This window comes from Protomyctophum bolini (genome assembly GCF_963924005.1).
Source record: "Protomyctophum bolini genome assembly, chromosome: 1".
Classification (NCBI taxonomy): Eukaryota; Metazoa; Chordata; class Actinopteri; order Myctophiformes; family Myctophidae; genus Protomyctophum; species Protomyctophum bolini.
The window spans coordinates 39,715,594-39,735,584 of NC_137862.1; the positions used below are offsets into that span (position 1 = coordinate 39,715,594).

Sequence of the window (19,991 nt, forward strand, 5' to 3'; positions counted from 1 at the left end):
GTGGTTTCCTGCCTGATGACTACAAGTCAGTGACTTCAACATGAAATAAATTAGCATCTGCTCCCGACTGGATCATAAACCTGAAAATGAATGCTTCCCAGGCTAGGGGTTAACACTTGGACTGCGGCCGTGTGGCCACAAGTGGAAGTTGGGGAGATTACTACTCAAGTACTTCCGTTTTCCCCGCTCGCAGACCTCCATTGTAAGAAAAGGCAAATGTTAGCATTAGCTCACGCTAGCTATCTTTCTCGAGAAACGTTTATATTTCACTCGCGATTCGATGAAACATCAGATCCGAACCTCGGATGTCTGATCAGCACAGCGGACAGCGACGTAGTTTTCGAGAAAAGAGCCAGATAAGAACCTATTTATAACTATAGTCTACGCATGCGTGAGCACGTTCCGTGCGTGCGGGGGTGAGCAAGGCGTTGCCGGCTCAGGGCTAAAACTAGTTTTTTTAACAGTGCCGTTTCAGATCCATATAAAGCGATATAAAACGTATATACCGGTATACATTAATCACAGACAATAGATGGCTATTAAAAAACGTATACGTCAACAACAGACAATGTATTAAGTGCCTTGTTCAGAGGCACTTGGACATGGGCCTGCCAGGCCGGGAGGCAAAATGGTGAGCTAAGCTTCTGATTACGAGACGGCCTCTCTACTCACTATGGCTGCTTCCTACAGCAGCTTCAGTGTGGTGTGAGGTTCTTCTTTCAGACGGACTCTCTACTCACTATGGCTGCTTCCTACAGCAGCTTCAGTACTGTGGTGCAAGGTTCTTCTTTCAGACGGACTCTCTACTCACTATGGCTGCTTCCTACAGCAGCTTCAGTGTGGTGCGAGGTTCTTCTTTCAGACCATGGGCCAAGGTGTTGTGAGAATTCTTACCACAGTTAATTATTTACCGCAATAATTGGCTTTGAAGTGAAGAGACAGCTGCCGCTGCTAACATATGCCAGGTCTCTCTCTCGCAACTCCCATGAATAGTGCAATATGACTAATGGCAGCAGGAGTTTCAGTTTTCTTTCTTTCTTGACCTCATACTAGTTCAAATTAAATTTGTACTGTGTAAAAATACACAGTACACACACAACGATACACGAGAGGTTGTGGTAGATTATTATTATCATATCAGGGCTATGGGTGTTGCTGGCATGAATGATGCAAAGTCAATCAAGTTCAAGGTTATACTTTATTGTTACATCCTGTGTACAGGTACAAAAGAGTCAAACTTATTTTTGTTTGGCTTCCTTCAGCATTGGTCCTGTAGCTGTGATAGCAGCAAGATTCGCCCGCAATGTTTGAAATTGACGCTAAACAAAACATAGCTGCGATGTACGGAGAACTTCAATGCATTACAATTGTGAGCCCCAATTCAACCATGTTTTAAAGTACAATAAAAATGGTGTTACTGTAGGTCAACATTATAAGTACATCAAAAGAAGGAGCAATGAAGGAGAAATGCATGTGAACGTGCATGGTATATATCAGAATAAATAAAGTGAAGCGCTTTGTATCCAGTAGTATCCAGAAGCAGTCAAGTGTGAGGTTGTAACTGAAATCATGTGTGGCATATCAAGATCAGGACAGGGTGACATCAATTATCCCTATGCTCTATGCGTTTTATTAAGTCATGCTCTGCCCGTCTCTCTCTCTCTCTCTCTCTCTCTCTCTCTCTCTCTCTCTCTCTCTCTCTCTGTGGTGCAAGACAGGGAATTATGCCACTAGTGATGTTCTCTCTCGATTAATTTTTTACACAATGAGTAGTGCATAAGCCAACTGTGACATGATTTTTGTATTGCAGTGTTTTAATAAAGGTGCTTTTAAAGGTCAAAAGTTCTCTCTCTCTCTCTCCTGTCTGTCTACTGTTCCCTATCAATAAAGCCCCCAAAACAAATCTAAACGAAATAATAAAAAATAAGTGATCACACGATCAGGCTAAATTAAAATTATGTCTTATAGGATACTGCAAACTCCAGAAAGGAACCACTATCTCAGAGTCTTTATCTCCCCGTACACAAAACAGTGTATAAATCTTTTCCCAGTAAAAAAATGGGCAAGCAAACATACTGGGAGTCAACTGGGAGTGCCATTTAGACTCCTGCTGATTCCCTGTCATTCCTCATTTGTCATTCCATTCGTATTCGGCAGGATTGCAAGAAGCAGCTCGTTAGTACAGAGTACAGTAAGTACAGTATGCCTGCCCTTCAGAGGAGGGTAAGATGAAAGGCAAGAAGGGCTCAGTTATACCTTTGCATCAAATGTTTTCCAATCACTCCGTCATTAAAACAACAACAGCTGTGCGAAGGCAGAACGACAGTCACAAACATGTCATTTACTCAAAGGCTGGGAGCCGTCACTCATCCTTACTGCTTTCTTAGTGGTTCCTTTTTCTACAGTGGCCCTTCATGTAGAGTTCAGTCTGTCAAAAATGTTTTCCATTTGGCCAACTGAAATTAGGAAATTGGAGTTTCTAGGAATAGAAGCAGGCTTTTAAAAAGAAAAGCACACTTAACCCTTTAACCTTTGCGCTGAACAGAAAAATTCAGAGTCAACCAAACTCTCTCAGTCGGTCAACAATGATACAACTATAAGTAACTTACGCTCTGCAATGATGAGTGGGGGGTAGAAGAGGAAGTAGCCCACCAGTTCGGCCGTCAGCTGACTGAGCAGGTTGGAGGCAGTGGTACCATTAAGGTAGACGGTCCCATTCCTCACAGTGTACACCAAGGAGACAGCAAGAGAGCCCACCACCTGGGAGACACTCAGCATCTAGGAGGCAACACCAAGCACACATGGTAAATGGTGCATTTATCTGGTGCTTTTACCCAAAGCGCATTACATTCACCGATTCACACACCCATTCACACACGGATGGCAGAGGAAAACCATGCAAGGCACCAACCTGCACATCGGGAGCAATTAGTGGTTCAGCGTCTTGCTCAAAGACACTTCGAGATCGAACTGGGAACCTCGCGGTTCCCATCCGGCTGTTCTACCGGCCACTCTACCCCTGAGCCAATGCAGCCCCACATGCCCAGAGTTGGGATGTAGAATCCTGAGTTAACAATAATTATATTATTATAATTATTATATATTATTATTATATTAATTCTATTTAGCTCTATTCAACTATAAGAGAGTGTACAAATTGAATCAAAATGGCAATAAACTGCCAATTAAGAAGCAGTTGCAACGTTTAGGTTTAATGCTACTACATGTTAATGGAAGCTCATTAATACAAACATTATCTCCCCAAGCTACTATCAGTTCACATCTGAGAAGCAGCTTTCATTTAAAAAGGCAAACATGCAACTACAAAGGCATGATAATTACCCACAAATTGCACACACACAGCTTGCTTCCTGCTACTTTACTTTAAACTTCCTACATTACTGGCAATGTTTCCGGATGCAAAAGAGTTAACAAAATATTACTTTAAACCCTGTACATATTTCGATCTGTATTTTCACAGCTGGAAACTTGAGTACCGGTAATTACATTGACCTAAAAAGGGTAACACATTCTACTGTATTGGACTAGGGACTTTCTGCCCTAGTCCAATACAGTAGAATGTGTCAACATTACCTCATATCATGCTAAATGTAATATTTGAGCCTCCCGTGAGAAAAATGACAATATTCAACTCTGTCCATGTGTTGACTGTACTGTTAACAAACGTTTTAACAAATTAACTGCTTGTGACGGAACGTTCTGCCAATTAGAATCCAACCAGCAACTGCTTTTGGCAGGATGTCCAATATTGTCTTTTTTGCCGATATCCACTCCACTAAATCCTATTTTCCGATACAGATATCAACCGATACCGATATATGCGGTCGTGGAATTAACACATTATGACAATTTTTTTTGTGATTCCCCGCTGCATGCATTCATAAATGTAAGCTTTATCATAAATTCGGGAGAATTCTTAATTAATTAAAAGTTAAAACCGATAAATTAATAATATTTTACGATATTACATTATTATGCAATTATCTAGAAATGCAATTAATCAATCAATACTACTACATAGGTTTTTTTTAATACATTAATGTGCACTATAACCTTGAAAGGGATGATGCGGTTAATGGTTACGCCACAGACACATGTGCTAAGAGTGAAAGAACAGCCTCTCACAGTGTACCTGAACACTGAGTCTGCTGTGGGTGTTGAGCACTTTGCTCTGTGCTTCAGAGAACACATTCTCAAGCCTTTGTTCCATCATCTGAGAGAAGCGGCAGGATCGTGGGTCATCTCCTGCTCCCACAAATCGCAGCACTGAAACACAAAACATCAGCATACGTGTGTAAACACCCATGGTATCGAACCTGGGTCTCCCGCGTGGAAAGCCAACATCCTAACCACTAAGCCAAAGGCAATTGCCTAGATGGCTTGGGGGAGATATTAGACTTTTGAGGCCATCTGCTACACTCATCTCCCTTTTGACTTCCTCCCACGGGGAAACCCAACTGAGTTCACTGTGTTTTTTGTTGATGTTCAATAACGTTTGATAATTGTTTCTCATTCATGAACACAAAACTTACAGCATGTGTATTCACCAATTCCTCAGCAATCACCTGATCACAGCTCCCATTCCCAGTCTCCCACCACAATCAATTGTACCATAATTTGGGGCTACACCCCTCTTGTTGAGAGGGAACAACTGATGAATGTAACTCATCTCCATACACACTGGGAGTGATTATTTGTGCAATTAATTTGCATTAACTTGATGAGTACATCCACACTGAACACGAATGGAACGCAGCGATCAAATGACACTCAGCAAAACGATTTTTCAGTGAATAAAATCATCAACCTGTATGATTTATTTGCGTCTCTCCTGGTGTGTACGTAAGTGACCTTTAGAATATGAATATGTTACTCTGTGTGAAATTATGAGACTGTCTCGAGCGTACAACTACGACTTTATTTGGAAGACGTTTTGATCCACCAAGGATCTTCCAAACAGCTAGTCAATATTGGGGCTGAGATAATACATTAAAATTGGAATTACAACAAAGCAGACGAGACATTGAGCTCTGTGCTTTATGGTCCTATCGTTGGGTGCGCCTTACAGCACAATTAAATGCTCATTTTCAGCAACGCCCTGCACATAGAAACACACATTAAAACCTGGGAGCTGACCAGTACAACCTCAGTCTTATGCTGTTGGCCACTAAGGCCTCAGTGCCTTGCTCAAGGGCACTTTGGCGGTGTTGGGTGAGTGATGACCATTCTCCTCCCTACCCAGAATTTTCCTGCCCGTCCGGGGAATCGAACCGGCAACCTTTCGGCTCCTCTAACCCTTAGGGCGGCCACCGCTACCCTGAAAAATATTTATCTTGAAAAACATTTTAAATTAGTTCAACTAGCCGATCTACATCGACATGTGAGCTTGTAGATACCGGAAAGCTATTTTAACTATTTTTAAATGTTTTTCAAAATAGTAAAAAAATGGCAAATAAGTTTAGGTATAAGGGGTAAGTGGGCTGACGCAAGATATACTCTTTTATTTAACTTTTTAAAGTCAGTGGGCCTCATTCAACTGTGCTGTAGTAAAACAGAGTTGAGCCAGAAGCTCTTTACCTACTGTACCTCTCTTATTGATACTCTCACCTACAGCACATATGGTCATAAATGTGGGTCATATGAGTTATGACAAAAAAATAAAAAAAAACATCACAGATGCGAGCAACCAAAATGGGTTTTCTCAGGAGGGTGGCTGATGGCCTCTCCCTTCAGGATAGGATAAGAAGCTCAGTCATCCGCGAGGATTGGAATGGAATGGAAAATGTTTTTATGGGATTTTTTATGCCTTTATTGATAGGACAGGATGGTAGACTGAAATGGCGAGAGAGATGGAGAGTGACACCCAGCAAAGGTCGTCGGGATTCGAACCCGCAACACACTGTGAGGCTGTCATTGCAGCCTAGGGTGCCTGGACCACTTTCTTTTGGCAATTGAATTGGCCTGAATTATAATTTTGTTGAGGGATGGTATAAATTAGGCATATGATTTGGGCTCCTGCTTCTGTATTGTAATTTAAACCACTTGACCCACACCCACCTCGTTTTTCTCTCATGATGATGACTGCTCTGAAGACATGCCCAGAACAAGTTGACTTTTCCGCTCCATTTCTCTCTGTCTACCACATCCTCGCCAGTCAGTGGTATTATGCTGATTAATACTGTGCCTATTTATTAATAAATTATATGAAATCAACAATATGCAGTTCACAGATTTATAAAATTGGCTGGTCTGCACATTTCTTGAATCCACCAGTAATTTTAAATTACACAAAATTAGTAATTTAGTGTTATATTTGTGAATGAAGCCCATTCTCCAGGATCTCCACGCATGCTCCGGGCATGCGTGTTATCCATATTTAGTATTTTCATAAATGAATGCCCTAATGAATACTTTGTCGTATGATAATGTCATGCAAAAGTTCTGACAAAATGTGTTCTGACATCTGCATAGACTCCAAATTTGGGCATGCCTGACAAAGAACTCCATATAAATATGGGCATAAAAGTTAAATCTGTGCCATCTCATCTAACTATAAATGTACAAAGTGTCTGTACATACGTGTGTACATCTGTAATCCACGTAACTCGAGCACCGTTCGCCCAACTGACTTAAAATTTGACACACACACAATCCACACCCCCCTGTCAGATACACAGTTGTCCAGAACCACCACAAAAGCCCCTGCCCGGACTCTGGACAGGGCCCAAATTAGCCAATTGATCACCCCTAGATCTCCATATATGGAGCTGGCCTGTTCTGACATCTGCATAGACTCCACATTTGGGCATGCCTGATAAAGAACTCCATATATGGGAATAAAAGGGACAGACATAACTAGAACTTCACTCTGTCGAGTGCCTACACAGCATGCAAGTACTGTAAAACATTGAAATAAAACATTGACGTAATTAATCTATCTTTCAAAATCATAAAAGGAATCTTACTGGTTGTTAATGTTGATGTAATGTTGGTGACGTAATTAAGATATGTTTCAATATTGGTTGGGTAACAGGTAACGTATGTAAGTTGAAAGTACTATACTGTGGTCGGCTGGCTGTTATGTGCTCAGTGGTATACTGATGTTGAGGGTGACGTAATTAAGATATGTTTCAATATTGGTTGGGTAACAGGTAACGTATGTAAGTTGAAAGTACTATACTGTGACGTAATTAAGATATGTATCAATGCCGGGGTATAACTGGCTTTTGATGGTGACGTAATAAAGATAGGTTTCAGATTACAAACATATATGTTACATACATTACCTTTAATTCACCAAACACTGAAACATCAACATCAGTATATATACCTTCGAGCATACACACATTCGTACGAGCACGACCACAGTACTTGCGCGCTTTGCTTGCACAAGTAATAACTGGGTCCGGCAAGCATTTCCAACTTGCATCGTTCCATGTAGGCCAGTGCCCGACGGGCACCGCTCTATAGTATATAATACAAGTAAGACGCGCGAACGCGGGAAGCGAACGCAGCTCATAAATTGCAATAACAACTCGAACAATTCGAATAAATTACGTACTTTTTTAAGGTTGTATTTAAGTTCTCTTTTTAAGATTATTTTTTTAAAGTTAAGTTTTTTGTGTGTGTTTTTGTGTGATACAGCTGCGCCCTCTGGTGGCGGGCGGGTGGTGTTACAGAGTGACACACACACACACACACACACACACACACACAGACAGACAAACAGACATGTTCTGCTACATCTCATAGTTAGTGCTCACTGCGTTCGCAAACATGAAAACATTTATAAATAATAAAATGTATAAAACCTGGCTTCCCAAAATATGGAAGCCAGGTTTAAAGTGGTTAAATCTGTGTGTGTTTTATAATAATATTTAGCCAATGAAAAGTATTGTGACCAAATAATAACTACACTGGATCCGCCTATAAAATATGGGACCCGTATTTGCGATTTATTGGCCCTCAATTAGCTGCCACTTGGTTCCTTGACAGAAGCGATGCCGCTAACCTTGATGGATAGGATCATCATTCCTCGTTTATTTATTTTATTTAAAATAATTATCATTTATTATATGTATTTATTTATTTATAGTCCGATGCAGGTGTGACCTGAGCTGTCTGTGTTTGTTTTGTTAAAATCAATCAAAACAAAAAATGCATTATTGCGTTATTCTTTCCATTTCCTGAAAAGTAGGCTAATGGTTTTTCACAAGGTTTTCTGCCCGACAGTGACAAACTATATTTTCACATTGTGACAAGTAGAATTAATCTGAAAATGAATTTTCTCCATGTACTCTCAGACACGCTGACCTGTTTTGAGCTGGAAGCCGCTGGCCGGGCTGGGTCTCCACAGGGCAGCAGTGAGGGGCAGGGCTGTTACCATGGGCAGGTACTGTCGCAGGTCAGCGATCAGCCTATCGCGGCCGTAGGAGGCCAAGGACTCTATCACCACGGACGGGGGGTACACCATGTCTGTCCCAGTCACGTGATAGGCCACCGTCATGTTGGGAGACCCAAATACAGTCTCCACCTGGGGGGGGGGGGGGGGGTGGGGGGGGTGAGGGAGAGCAGTGTAAGGACATTGTCTTCTAACTGGAACAGCAAGTTCAGTCAGACAACTCACAAATAGATTTAACCAATATTTATTAGAGAATGAGAATACAAGTGTGCATACAATATTAGACTTGCCGTTCGGCTCTGCTGCATTTTCTCCCTGCTCGGCGCGATTAAACACCATCGTAAAACATAAAGAGCAGGGGGATAGATATACAATAAAACCCACCATGGGGAGCATAAATAACAGAGCCCACCGGTGGTGCTGGGGTGGTGGTGGGAGCAAACATCACATAACGACCAGGAACCATAGCAGAGGAAGGCAGGAAGAGCATGCAGACTGGTGAGCTTAAGTAGCCCGTCCAATTGGTCAGGTGACTGCCACATCAGCGAATGACGTGTGGGACTTGCTTATACGCCCACATAGTAATGCAGCATGTTAACCCCTTGAGTATAGTATGCACCTTTGAGCATGGCATGAACCCCCTCGAGTATGTCTGCCTGAACTAACTCCCCAGGCTACGCATCATTTATTTCCAGTGGTGGAAAAAGTACTCATTTTTTTTTACTTAAGTAAAAACATCAATACTGCACTGTTGAACTACTGCGTTACAAGTACAAGTCTGGAATTCAAAATCTGCTTGAGTAAAAGTACAAAAGTATTGGCTTCAAAATGTACTTAAAGTACCAAAAGTAGATAGTACTCGTTATATGCTGAATGTCCCAATTCAAGTTTTAAAATGTATAAAAATCCTTTGAAAATAGCAGAGCTTGTAGATCAGCTATTTTCAAATGGCCAAAGTCTATACAGTATAGACTCAGCATTAAAACAGAAGAAAGAAACACATTAAAAAGGGACAATTGAATACACTTAAAAATAGTTAGTAAAGGATAAAAGAGAGAAGAGAAGAAAATAAGATAATGTACAGTGTAGCATAAGAATAAAAAACCTCAGTAAAAAGGCAGTGCAGGCAAACAGAAAAGTAATTTCAGCTTTGATTTAAAAGAACAGAGAGAGCAGTTTCTTCTGGGAGTTTCAGATATGTGGTGCATAAAAGCGGAACGCTGCTTCTCCACATTTAGTTTTTATTTCTGAGGGCAAAAAGCTGAACTGTCCCAGATGATCTGAGCGGTCTGGACAGTTGCATGATGCAAGATCAGAAGTGTATTTTGGGCCTTAATAACCATTCAGTGATTCATAGACCAGCAGTAGTGTTTTTTAGTGGAATGGATAGGAAGACCACTTCGGAGAGAGGGGGAATTAGAGAAGATGCAAAGACAGGTGAGATGCGGAAGGAAAGGTCTATTAGGCGAGAGTCTGGGACAAAGAGGTCTGTATGTTCTGTCAGTTCAACCCTGAGAGGACAGGTATCACTGCGTTCTCACTGTCAGGGACAATGCAGAAACACAGGTGGATTCTCTGTTTCCAGTATGAGTAGGCTGTGTCTCGTTATCTGTGTAAATGTGAGTGTGTGACAGAGAGAGAGAGAGAGAGAGAGAGAGAGAGAGAGAGAGAGAGAGAGGAGAAACAATTTGCTCAAGGTGAATCATGCCTGTGTGTGACAGGGTGGAAGGGACTTGGAAACAGCAGAGATGAAAACATTGCATAACAGGGTGTGTGTGTGTGTGTGTGTGTGTGTGTGTGTGTGTGTGTGTGCGTGTGTGTGTGTGTGTGTGTGTGTGTGTGTGTGTGTGTGTGTGTGTGTGTGTGTGTGTGTGTGTGTGTGCGCGTGCGCGTGTGCGTGCATCATGTGTGCGTGAGTGCGTGTGAAAGCAGTGAAACTGCACATATCTGTCATCCAAAATGGAAGTGAATACCCATGTTGACAGAGAGAGTTTCACCACTCACCACCACCGTAAGGGCACACAGTCTGGATAGAACATAGCTTGGAATGAACATCATCCCTGCTCACAATCCAGCCTTGTTATGAGCTCTGTGAGCGGAACCTTTTTATTATCGCTGCATCCACTCAGCCTTCGCCCATGTGAAGCTGTTATTGGGGCATTGAGTTTCACTAAGTCAGAGCCTGTTAGCTACTGACTCAATCTAAACAGTGTAGCCATGAAGGGATTAATCTGAAGTGTACACCCATTCAGCATTTCTGCATTCCACTTTTTTCCTTTCACTGGAAAGCTTTTAATTACAAAGAACAGAGTATTTCACTTTTTCCAATTTATGCAGTCTTCAATCTGGTTATCTTTCTCGCACACACTCCACCCTCTCTCTTCACCCAACTATCTTTACCCTAATTAAAGCAGGCAATGTGAAAGCTAGCTCATGGGCAATGTGCGAAAAACAATCAGTGGTAGCGTGTAGAATGTGAATTCCTGGATTTGAAATGTTCTATAGTGGTCCTATAGACTCCTAGTTATATTTGTTGAGTACAATGTCACATGTCATGGTGAAGCTATGTTTGATTAAAACATGAGGAGAACTAACTTCCATTTGTTATAGACATTTGAACAGCCGCAGTATGAGCTAATTTGTAAGATTAGACACACCACACGAATATTACTAATTATAAATTGCATTGACCAGCACAATAACCAAATCACTGATAGACACAGTGAACATTACATTAACATCGCCCAGTAATAATAATCCAATCCGTATAGGGCTTTTCAATACGATTAAATTGTGAAACCACGATGAATACAACTATAGACCTACAGAATAAAAATAACTGAAACATCAAACATTCGACTAGAAAAATACAATTTCAGACAAAGGAGAATTCGACAAGACTGGATAACATTTGTCGTATTTTGCTCTTGCTGTAGTAATTCAATGGCTTGCCGCACTGTAGATTTGGTTTTTAGCCTACTGCAGCCTCGCCCAACTGAGGATTAATATAAGGCAATACCGAGAATGCAATGTGGTTCTATATTGGTGTGTGTGACCAAATTTGACTGAGGGACTACATTCTCATAAAAGAGAATTGCACATAGTCAGTCGACAGCTTAGTTGGGAAACTGCTTGACCGTAATATAAAAAGTTTGACTGTACATAGCTACATAGTAACTTCCACTTGACATCATGCTCTTGACATCTGATGTTCTAACTATTGTAACTGACTATGCTCACTGCTAAACACACATTGTGATTATTTTTAGATGATCAATATAATATCTACAGCAGGTTAATTCAGCCATGTCAAAATTCAAATATGCCTCGGCCAGATCTTTACTTTTTGGCATTGCAATGGAGGTGCTCTGCCAAGTGCCGACCGCCCGACCCAAGTCTGTATTTTACACAAAACCATTTCTGTCTCCTGAGAACCTGAGCTATTTACTTTATCGGATTTATTGGATGTGACAGCGCTGACCTTCACAACATTGTGGGCCTCAATCCTAACAATCTGGTATACTGTCATATTGCATCACTGTACATAATCTAGGAGGTGTTGAGAGAAATTAAAGGTGTAGTGAAATAAAAAAAATGTTTTTCACACTTTTAGACCACATCCATGGTCATCATAGCATACCTATACCAATGGATGCCAAAAGAAATTGGTACATTTTCATTTTTGTTTATTTTTATATCAAAAGTCCATACAAATCGAATTTTAATGACTTCCTGAACTGTGCTGCGTGATGACGTGTCGAGGCCCACATCGATAAAAGCCAATGAAAATTAAGCTCACCCGTTTGATTCCCCATATCTGCGCGAGCGTCCAACACAGCTGCTACTGCTCCGTTTTTTCCCCCAGACAGTGTACTCTGTTTAAACTCAAGCTAAAATATGCATCTGAAAACATTATAGGGTAGAAATATGCCACATAGCAGTAAACTGACTATCTGACTTGTAAACAAACACACTCCATGCGTCCTGCGTGTAGCATAGCTACCGTCCCTATAGCTATCGTCCCATCGCCTGAAGCGATGCGACGCTCAGAAACTTCAGAGCCAGCGTTTCAAGCTGAAACTTCAAAATAAAATGCCGTTTCCGTTTCACTACACCAATTCCATGCCTAAACTTCCATATGGTTTACGAAGATCACAGCTGCTCTGTTCATTTCCAAACCTAGACCTGCTACTTCAAATTCAATTCCAGCCACTGAAAAGAGCAATTTATTAGGGATTTACAGTCCACTGCAGTAAACAGACTGTCAAATGCTACTAATATCCCAAAAAATACACACACACGCACACAGGCACACGCACATGCACACAAAGGACCCCCCCCCCCCACACACACACACACACACACACACACACACACACACACACACACACACACACACACACACACACACACTTCAACTTGTACTCATTGAATGCATTTCAGCACATCCTCAGAGGCAAGAAGTGCCCCTAAACCACATAGTCACAGCAAAAGGAGGCATTATAGGCTTATTGGGAACAGTATAGAATGTTTTTGGTACAGTGGGACTGGGAGCCATGAATGGATAATCCACAGACAGACAGAACAATTGATATTGGATCTGTTGGAGAAATTCTGATCAGCAGCTGATGTGTGGTTGCTACAGTAGTTTTACAGTAAGGCAGACGGTCACATGAATGCACTGTGATTTACCTGTTCCCGTGTTTCATAGGATTACCTTTATAGGCCTATGTAAAACATTGTAGAGTAACTTGTGATGTGTATAGCAGTGGTTCTTAAAGTGGGGTCCGGGGACCCCCAGGGGTCCTTCAGGGACTTCCAGGGGGTCCCCAGCTAAATAATAGTTTGAAACCAAATGGACCCTTAAGGGTCTGTAACTCTGAGAGTGTACAAATTAACATTGATTTTACAATATAAATTGGGGTCTCAGAGATAGAAATGCCATTAAATGGGGGTCCGTAGCCTATATTGCATTTTGTTGTTTCAAAAAAATATGACATGGAGTAATTTCTAATCTAATACACCTGTTTTTTTAATAAAATCTCACCCGTGCGAACTGAGCGATGGAACTATTGTTATTGTTACTGTGTGTTACATAGAGACTGTGTGTTATAATACTTATAGTGTGTGTGTGTGTGTGTGTGTGTGTGTGTGTGTGTGTGTGTGTGTGTGTGTGTGTGTGTGTGTGTGTGTGTGTGTGTGTGTGCGCGTGCGTGCGTGTGTGTATGTGGGTGTCTTGGAGCCAAGCAGAGTTGTTGATTTAAGCAGCTGCAGGTAATTAAAAACCTTCATGCGGCCATAACCTCACCACCACCCTGACCACACTCTACTCATCTGTATCCACTTTTATGCCGAAGTCATGCAATATGGTGTCTAAAAATATCCAATCTATATGTATTAGCTCATAACGTGTCACATTGGGAGTGTGTAGATCGGTTAATTTTGGCACAGGATACAGTTGTACCGTAAGGCCTAGTATGAATCAGTGCTTCAGGCTATAGGTGCAGTTCCTCAAATATGTGACATGATGACCCACTGCCTTCTGGGACGCATTCAGTCAGCCTCATTTCTATATTAGTCCTCATGTCTCCTCACATGCTGTGTAGCCTACATGAGGGTCCTGGGTTTAACAACCCATTCTGGACGGGAACCCTCCAGAATGAAAAATAGCAGATCTACAAGCTCATAGCGCGGCACATTCGTGAAAATGTGCCTTAAATAATTATATTGTTCCAGAGTCAACGTTTTTAACTCAAATCGGCGGCCTATTACATGTAATTTTTGGGGTCCTTGACATGAAATATTGAGCAGTGAGCACTGATATAGAAACATAGGTATTTCAGAAAACTGTCATGATTTAGAAAACATTATTGAAATTTCGATGTCAGGCCTAAATGGGTTAAGTGGTTCATTCAATAGGCTAATAAACTGCCAGCATTGTGGTGAAAATGTTAGGCCAAACAAACAGCAGACGCTGGGCTATGAAATGTTCCCTCACACAACATGCTCTGTTTCAGAGCCCAGCCTGTGGAAACAGCAGATGCAACACTACTAATGAACACGTCTGGAGCCGACTTAATTACAGTCAAAAATTGTGTGGCAAGTGGGGATTAAGTTTCATTTCGGAGGTGGGCAGAGACAAGGACAGTACAAAAAAAATAAGTAAATTAAAAATAAATGTGCAATGTAAAACGTGCATTTCCCGTCAGTCCGTCACCCATCAGGGATGGATCTCCCTGATGTCATCAATATTAAGCCCATATACTGTATGGGAATGCCCATATATGGAGATCCCTGATGTCATCAATATTGGCCAGCAACTCTACATCTGACCTCAAACCTCAAACCCTTAGATCTCCATATTTGGAGCTGACCTGTTCTGACATTCCATGTGTTGATCTGACCACATCAAAGTCTGTACACTCAATACACGCTCCATATATGGCCAGTACAGAATTCATTCCATGTGTTGATTTGACCACCCATGCCAAAGCGCCAGTGCTCGCCCAGCAGTCTGCTGTCACCCAGGCGGATGCGTGTATGCGACCTCGAGGTCACCTCTCGCCCACAAGGCGTCTTACTGATCAGGCAAGTGCATTAACGGTGAGGAAAGCAGCTATCATCCTTCGCATAATACTTTTTATGTGAAATGTGGAGTCATTTTGAGCATGTTTTGAATTATCAGAGTTAGAGTACATCATGGCAAGATAACTGAACCAAAAACTCTACCAACGTGCTCGTAAAGAAATTGAGTATACTTTTATCACCACGGATGGCCAATCAACCGGAGGTGATCGTGTCGTCCCTGGCAGACGTACTACATTCGTCAACAGTCACTTGCAAGCTTTTACATCTCAAGTGAAATCATGCATTAAGGCAAATTAAACTTGCCAACATTAACTAAAAACTGTAACTGATTTTCTTCTTCCTCCACCGTTACAGAATGTTCCTCTTCTGCCCACGAGGATGAACTCCTCTGGGTTTTATTATGTAATATAATGCTTATGTGTTGTTGCTGTTTATGCTGTATTATTTTAAGTTTTTTGTATACAGTATGAATGCTCTGTCTGTTTTGTTGTTGTACACCTGCCCAGGGGCTCCAGATGAATTCCTGCTCTCATCTATATCTGGTACAGTGCTTCACATTTCTATGGCTGAGATTTGTGTTCAAATGAGTACATTGTCCATCTCAAATAAACGGAATAAACTAAACTAAACTGAAGAATAAATGATACGTGACCTGAACCCTGCCGTGCCGTATACTGCCATTGTGTTCTTCCCACAACTATCCTTTGTATGAACTTGATATAAATGGCAATGGTAACATATATCTGCTGTTTTATTTCAAAGGGATTACTGGCCCGGGCGGCTGGCGTAGCAGTCTGGGCACCTTGGCTGGTAATCCAGTCTGGCAGTGTGCCACAGGCCTGACTGTATAGCTATCCCTCTATAAAAAATAAAGGCGAAAGTCACAAAAAATATCTTTAAAGGAATTACTGTCCTATCTCCCATGCTGTACATCAGAATATTACTCAATATTAGTCACCAGCTGTTTAGGATCCTCATGCAGTGGAGGCTGACAGAACTTCATTTGTTCTGGTATCCATTAAGAGTCTAAATTCCATAAAGTATTATTACCAGTACATTAAGCTCCTGGAATTGCAGCATAACGTGTACTATTCAATGTTCATGTTAAGTCAATCTATTACAGTATACAGCATCATTGCTATAATTGCCGGAGCACTTGCCCTAGCCTCGATGACCTTATACAGGCGTATGTAAGGGCTCAATTTATGTAATTTAGATAGCATTTCATGTAGACATAGCCTCTATAGTGTATAATTTAATTGTACAGATATTCTACTGTTAGACGGATGTTAGGTTCTTAGCTTACTTATGATTCTTGATGACAATTTGATTTATTACCATGTATTTGATGTATTACCATGGGTTGTTCTTGCTTACTGTAAATGGCTTTGGATTAAGAGCATCTGCTAAATGCCTAAATTGTAAATTGTATAATTGGCTTTGAGTCTATACTGTAGGATAAATTCCCCATGGGAACAAATAATGTTAATCCTTGCCAATTCACCCTTAAACATATTAAAACACACCACCCCCATCCTCATACATTATTCTCTAAGCCGACCAGATGTATATTTAGCGTGAATTTCCTAGGATTACATATGGGTCTGACCTGTGCCTGGGCCATGGAATCATTCCTAGGATTACATATGGGTCTGACCTGTGCCTGGGCCATGGAATCATTCCTAGGATTACATATGGGTCTGACCTGTGCCTGGGCCATGGAATCATTCCTAGGATTACATATGGGTCTGACCTGTGCCTGGGCCATGGAATCATTCCTAGGATTACATATGGGTCTGACCTGTGCCTGGGCCATGGAATCATTCAGAGCTTTCCTCAGACTCTGACTCAGCCCTCTGCGTAGGTTTTGTCTCTGGATGCTGTCCAGACGGTTTCTTCTTACATAAATGGACACAACTGAAAGAAAGAAAGAGACAGATGGACAGAGAGGGAGAGAGGAGGCAGAGATAATTAAAGAAATAAAGAGCAGAACAGGGCGTGCAGTGACAGACAGTATTTCAACTCGTACTGTAGAGAGCATTTCCAAGACTTCGGACCACTCTATTGCCGCAGACATATATTAAATCATACATTGGATGGCTTCTAGGAAGAGGAAAAAAAGTGTGTGAAATTCATGTTTAATTAAATCATGACTACCTGTTTTCACCCACATCCTCTCTGTGATGTTGCACTGCGGCGGCGGGGGGGCATCGGTGGTGGTGGTGGTGAAGGGAGAGAAGAGGACGGTGGAAGGCCCTCCCCTGGGAGAGCTGCTCGTCCTCTGGACGGGAGGCGTGAATGTTCTCCTGGTGGCTGCAGCTGGCCTGGTGGTCACCAGGTTGTTAGAGTTAACTAAAGGGGTGAATGTGCTCCTGGTGGCTGCAGCTGGCCTGGTGGTCACCAGGTTGTTAGAGTTAACTAAAGGGGTGAATGTGCTCCTGGTGGCTGCAGCTGGCCTGGTGGTCACCAGGTTGTTAGAGTTAACTAAAGGGGTGAATGTGCTCCTGGTGGCTGCAGCTGGCCTGGCGGTCACCAGGTTGTTAGAGTTAAAGGACCACTTTTCAACTTCTCTTCCTATGTTTGGTCCTAACTAATGTTCATGCTAAAATACCACCATTTTTTACTACTCAGTCTGTGTCTCATAGGAAGGCTGTGGGCAGTTCAGAAACCCGTCCACCAGTGACATCATCGATGGTGAATCCAAGCTAATAGAAACAGAGGAACGTCAGACTTTCTTTTCCTGAAAAGTTGCAATGCAAAAGTTGAAGCCATCGTTCTCACGATAATAAAAATCTAAATATATTTTAAAACAAATCTGCCTAATGATGATGTCACTGGTGGACGGGTGTCCGAACTGCCCAAAGCCCTCCTATGAGACAGACTGAGTAGGGGAAAAATGGTGGTGTTTTATCATGAACATTAGTGAGGACCAATTATGAAGAGATGTTGAAAAGTGGTCCTACAACTAACGGGAAAAATGTTCGTTAACTGAACTAAACTAAAACTAGAAAAGGAAAAGAAAACTAACTAAAACGAACTGAAATTATAGACAAAATTGTGCGCAGGCTTGAAAAGGGCCGAAGATGCTAAAATTAACACAGAAACGAATAAAAACTAAACTAAAACTAAGCGTTATAAATAAATAAATTAGAAAAAAACCCAAGTCAAAACTAACTAAAACTAAATAATGAAAAATCCCAAACTATAATAACCTTGTGGTGGTCAGGAGGATGGTGGTGGCTCTCCTGGTGGGCTGTGGTGTGGTGCTAGTAGCGTCCCGCGGCTGTGCGGTTGCAGCAGCGGTGACCCTCGGCGAGGGTGTGGGGGTGCTGCGGGGGGGTGCAGTTTTGGTGTTTGCAGCTGCCGTTGTGGTGATGAGGTGATGCAGGGAGCTGGTGGTGGTGGTGATGTCCCGCTGATGTGGGACCAGAGGTGATACCTGCAGTGGGGGGGAAAGTACTCGTCATTTTTTACTGAAGCAAAAGTATCAATACTGCAATATAGAAATACTCCGTTACAAGTAAAAGTATGGAATTCAAAATTGTACTTGAGTAAAAGTACAAAAGTATTGGTATCAAAATGTACATAAAGTACCAAAAGTATAAAGTTATTCAGAATGTTCCATTTCAACTTTTTGAATGTACTGTATAAAAACTAGCCGAGATCGGCTATTTTCAAATGGCCCAAAATGTATATAGGGTTGAAGAAGTGCTTAGTTTTGTTCCAATTGTTCCATTTCAACTTTTCAAATGTATAAAAACCTCTTTTGAAAATAGCCGAGATCGGCAATTTTCAAATGGCCCGAAATGCATATAGGGTTGAAGAAGTGCTTAGTTTTGTTATCGTAATCAAAATCGACAAAGTAACTAGTAACTAAAGTTTTCAAATAAATGTAGTTAGTTCTTAAAAGTAGAATAATTGCCTCTGAGATGTAGCGGAGTAGAAGTAAAAGGAAATATTTAGGTAAATGTACTTAGTTACTTTCCACCACTGGATACCTGAGATGTTTTCTCCGTGGTGGGCTTGACCGGGATGCCGATGTTATTGACTTGAGACGGGCTTTGGCTGGTCTCGTTTGCTCTGGGCGAAGAGAGCTCCGTCTCTCTGGATGCTGTCGTGGTGGTTAACGTCTCCGTGTCTGTCTCTGTAGAAACAAACATCACACTGTGTGAAGTCAGGGGCACTCTTCTTCATCTTACAACATCGAGGAGGGAATTCGGTATTCGCTTGGAGCAGCTATAAATGTTACTTTATTCAATCGTCATCTAATCTATGATTAGGTGATGTAATGATGATGTAAAACAAACAGTGTCAAAACAAAAATTTAATTCTCTTTATTGTTAATGGCATTTAATGTTCGTGTTAGGGGCAAGATGACGTAAATTTTCCCTTCATTGTCAATGGCGTTTTTAAAACAAACATTGAACTAAAAACAAACATTAAACCTGCATATAGGAGGGGCTAGTGCCCCTCAACAAACATCACAGTCGTGTGAAGTGAGGGGCGCTCTCATCATCATACATCATCATCACATCACATTCCGTTCTCAGCCAACCAAATCATCACAAATGTCATTCCGGCCAATCACTTTTGTCCATCTTCCCTTTCTGCCATCGCTCTTATCGTCATACATCATCACCACATTCCGGCCAATCAATTTTGGCGTCCTCACTTATCTGTCCTCACATTCCGTGCTCAGCCAATCAAGTCATCGCTATGGGGTACACACAAACACACAAAGCGGGGCATAGGTGGGGGCTAGCGCCGCTCAAACTTTACTGATTTGGTCAAACTGGGGGACAGAAATGGTTCGGCTAATGACAAACCTGTGACAGATGATGATGATGATGATGATGATGCTGGTGTCCCTGACGACGGTGATTGTGATGATGATGATGGCGGTGATGTTGAAGATGACGATGGGGAAGTAGTGTGATTCTGATGATTTCGTGCAGCTACGGCAGTGAGAAATAGGTTTGGG

The 19,991-nt window shown here is 41.7% G+C and overlaps 1 protein-coding gene across 1 annotated transcript in view; it reads right to left on the reverse strand.

Moving 5' to 3' along the window:
• Positions 1-19,991, reverse strand: part of LOC308320339 (UPF0606 protein KIAA1549L-like) — a gene marked incomplete at both ends in the record, with an annotated part of 62,637 nt that overhangs the window by 41,756 nt on the left and 890 nt on the right. The window contains 8 exons of the mRNA XM_080770661.1: positions 2,610-2,778; positions 4,154-4,287; positions 8,335-8,554; positions 16,812-16,927; positions 17,168-17,466; positions 18,223-18,449; positions 19,009-19,154; positions 19,790-19,965. Of these exons, the coding sequence (XP_080626787.1) occupies positions 2,610-2,778; positions 4,154-4,287; positions 8,335-8,554; positions 16,812-16,927; positions 17,168-17,466; positions 18,223-18,449; positions 19,009-19,154; positions 19,790-19,965 (1,487 nt within the window). The remainder of the gene's footprint in view (positions 1-2,609; positions 2,779-4,153; positions 4,288-8,334; positions 8,555-16,811; positions 16,928-17,167; positions 17,467-18,222; positions 18,450-19,008; positions 19,155-19,789; positions 19,966-19,991) is intronic.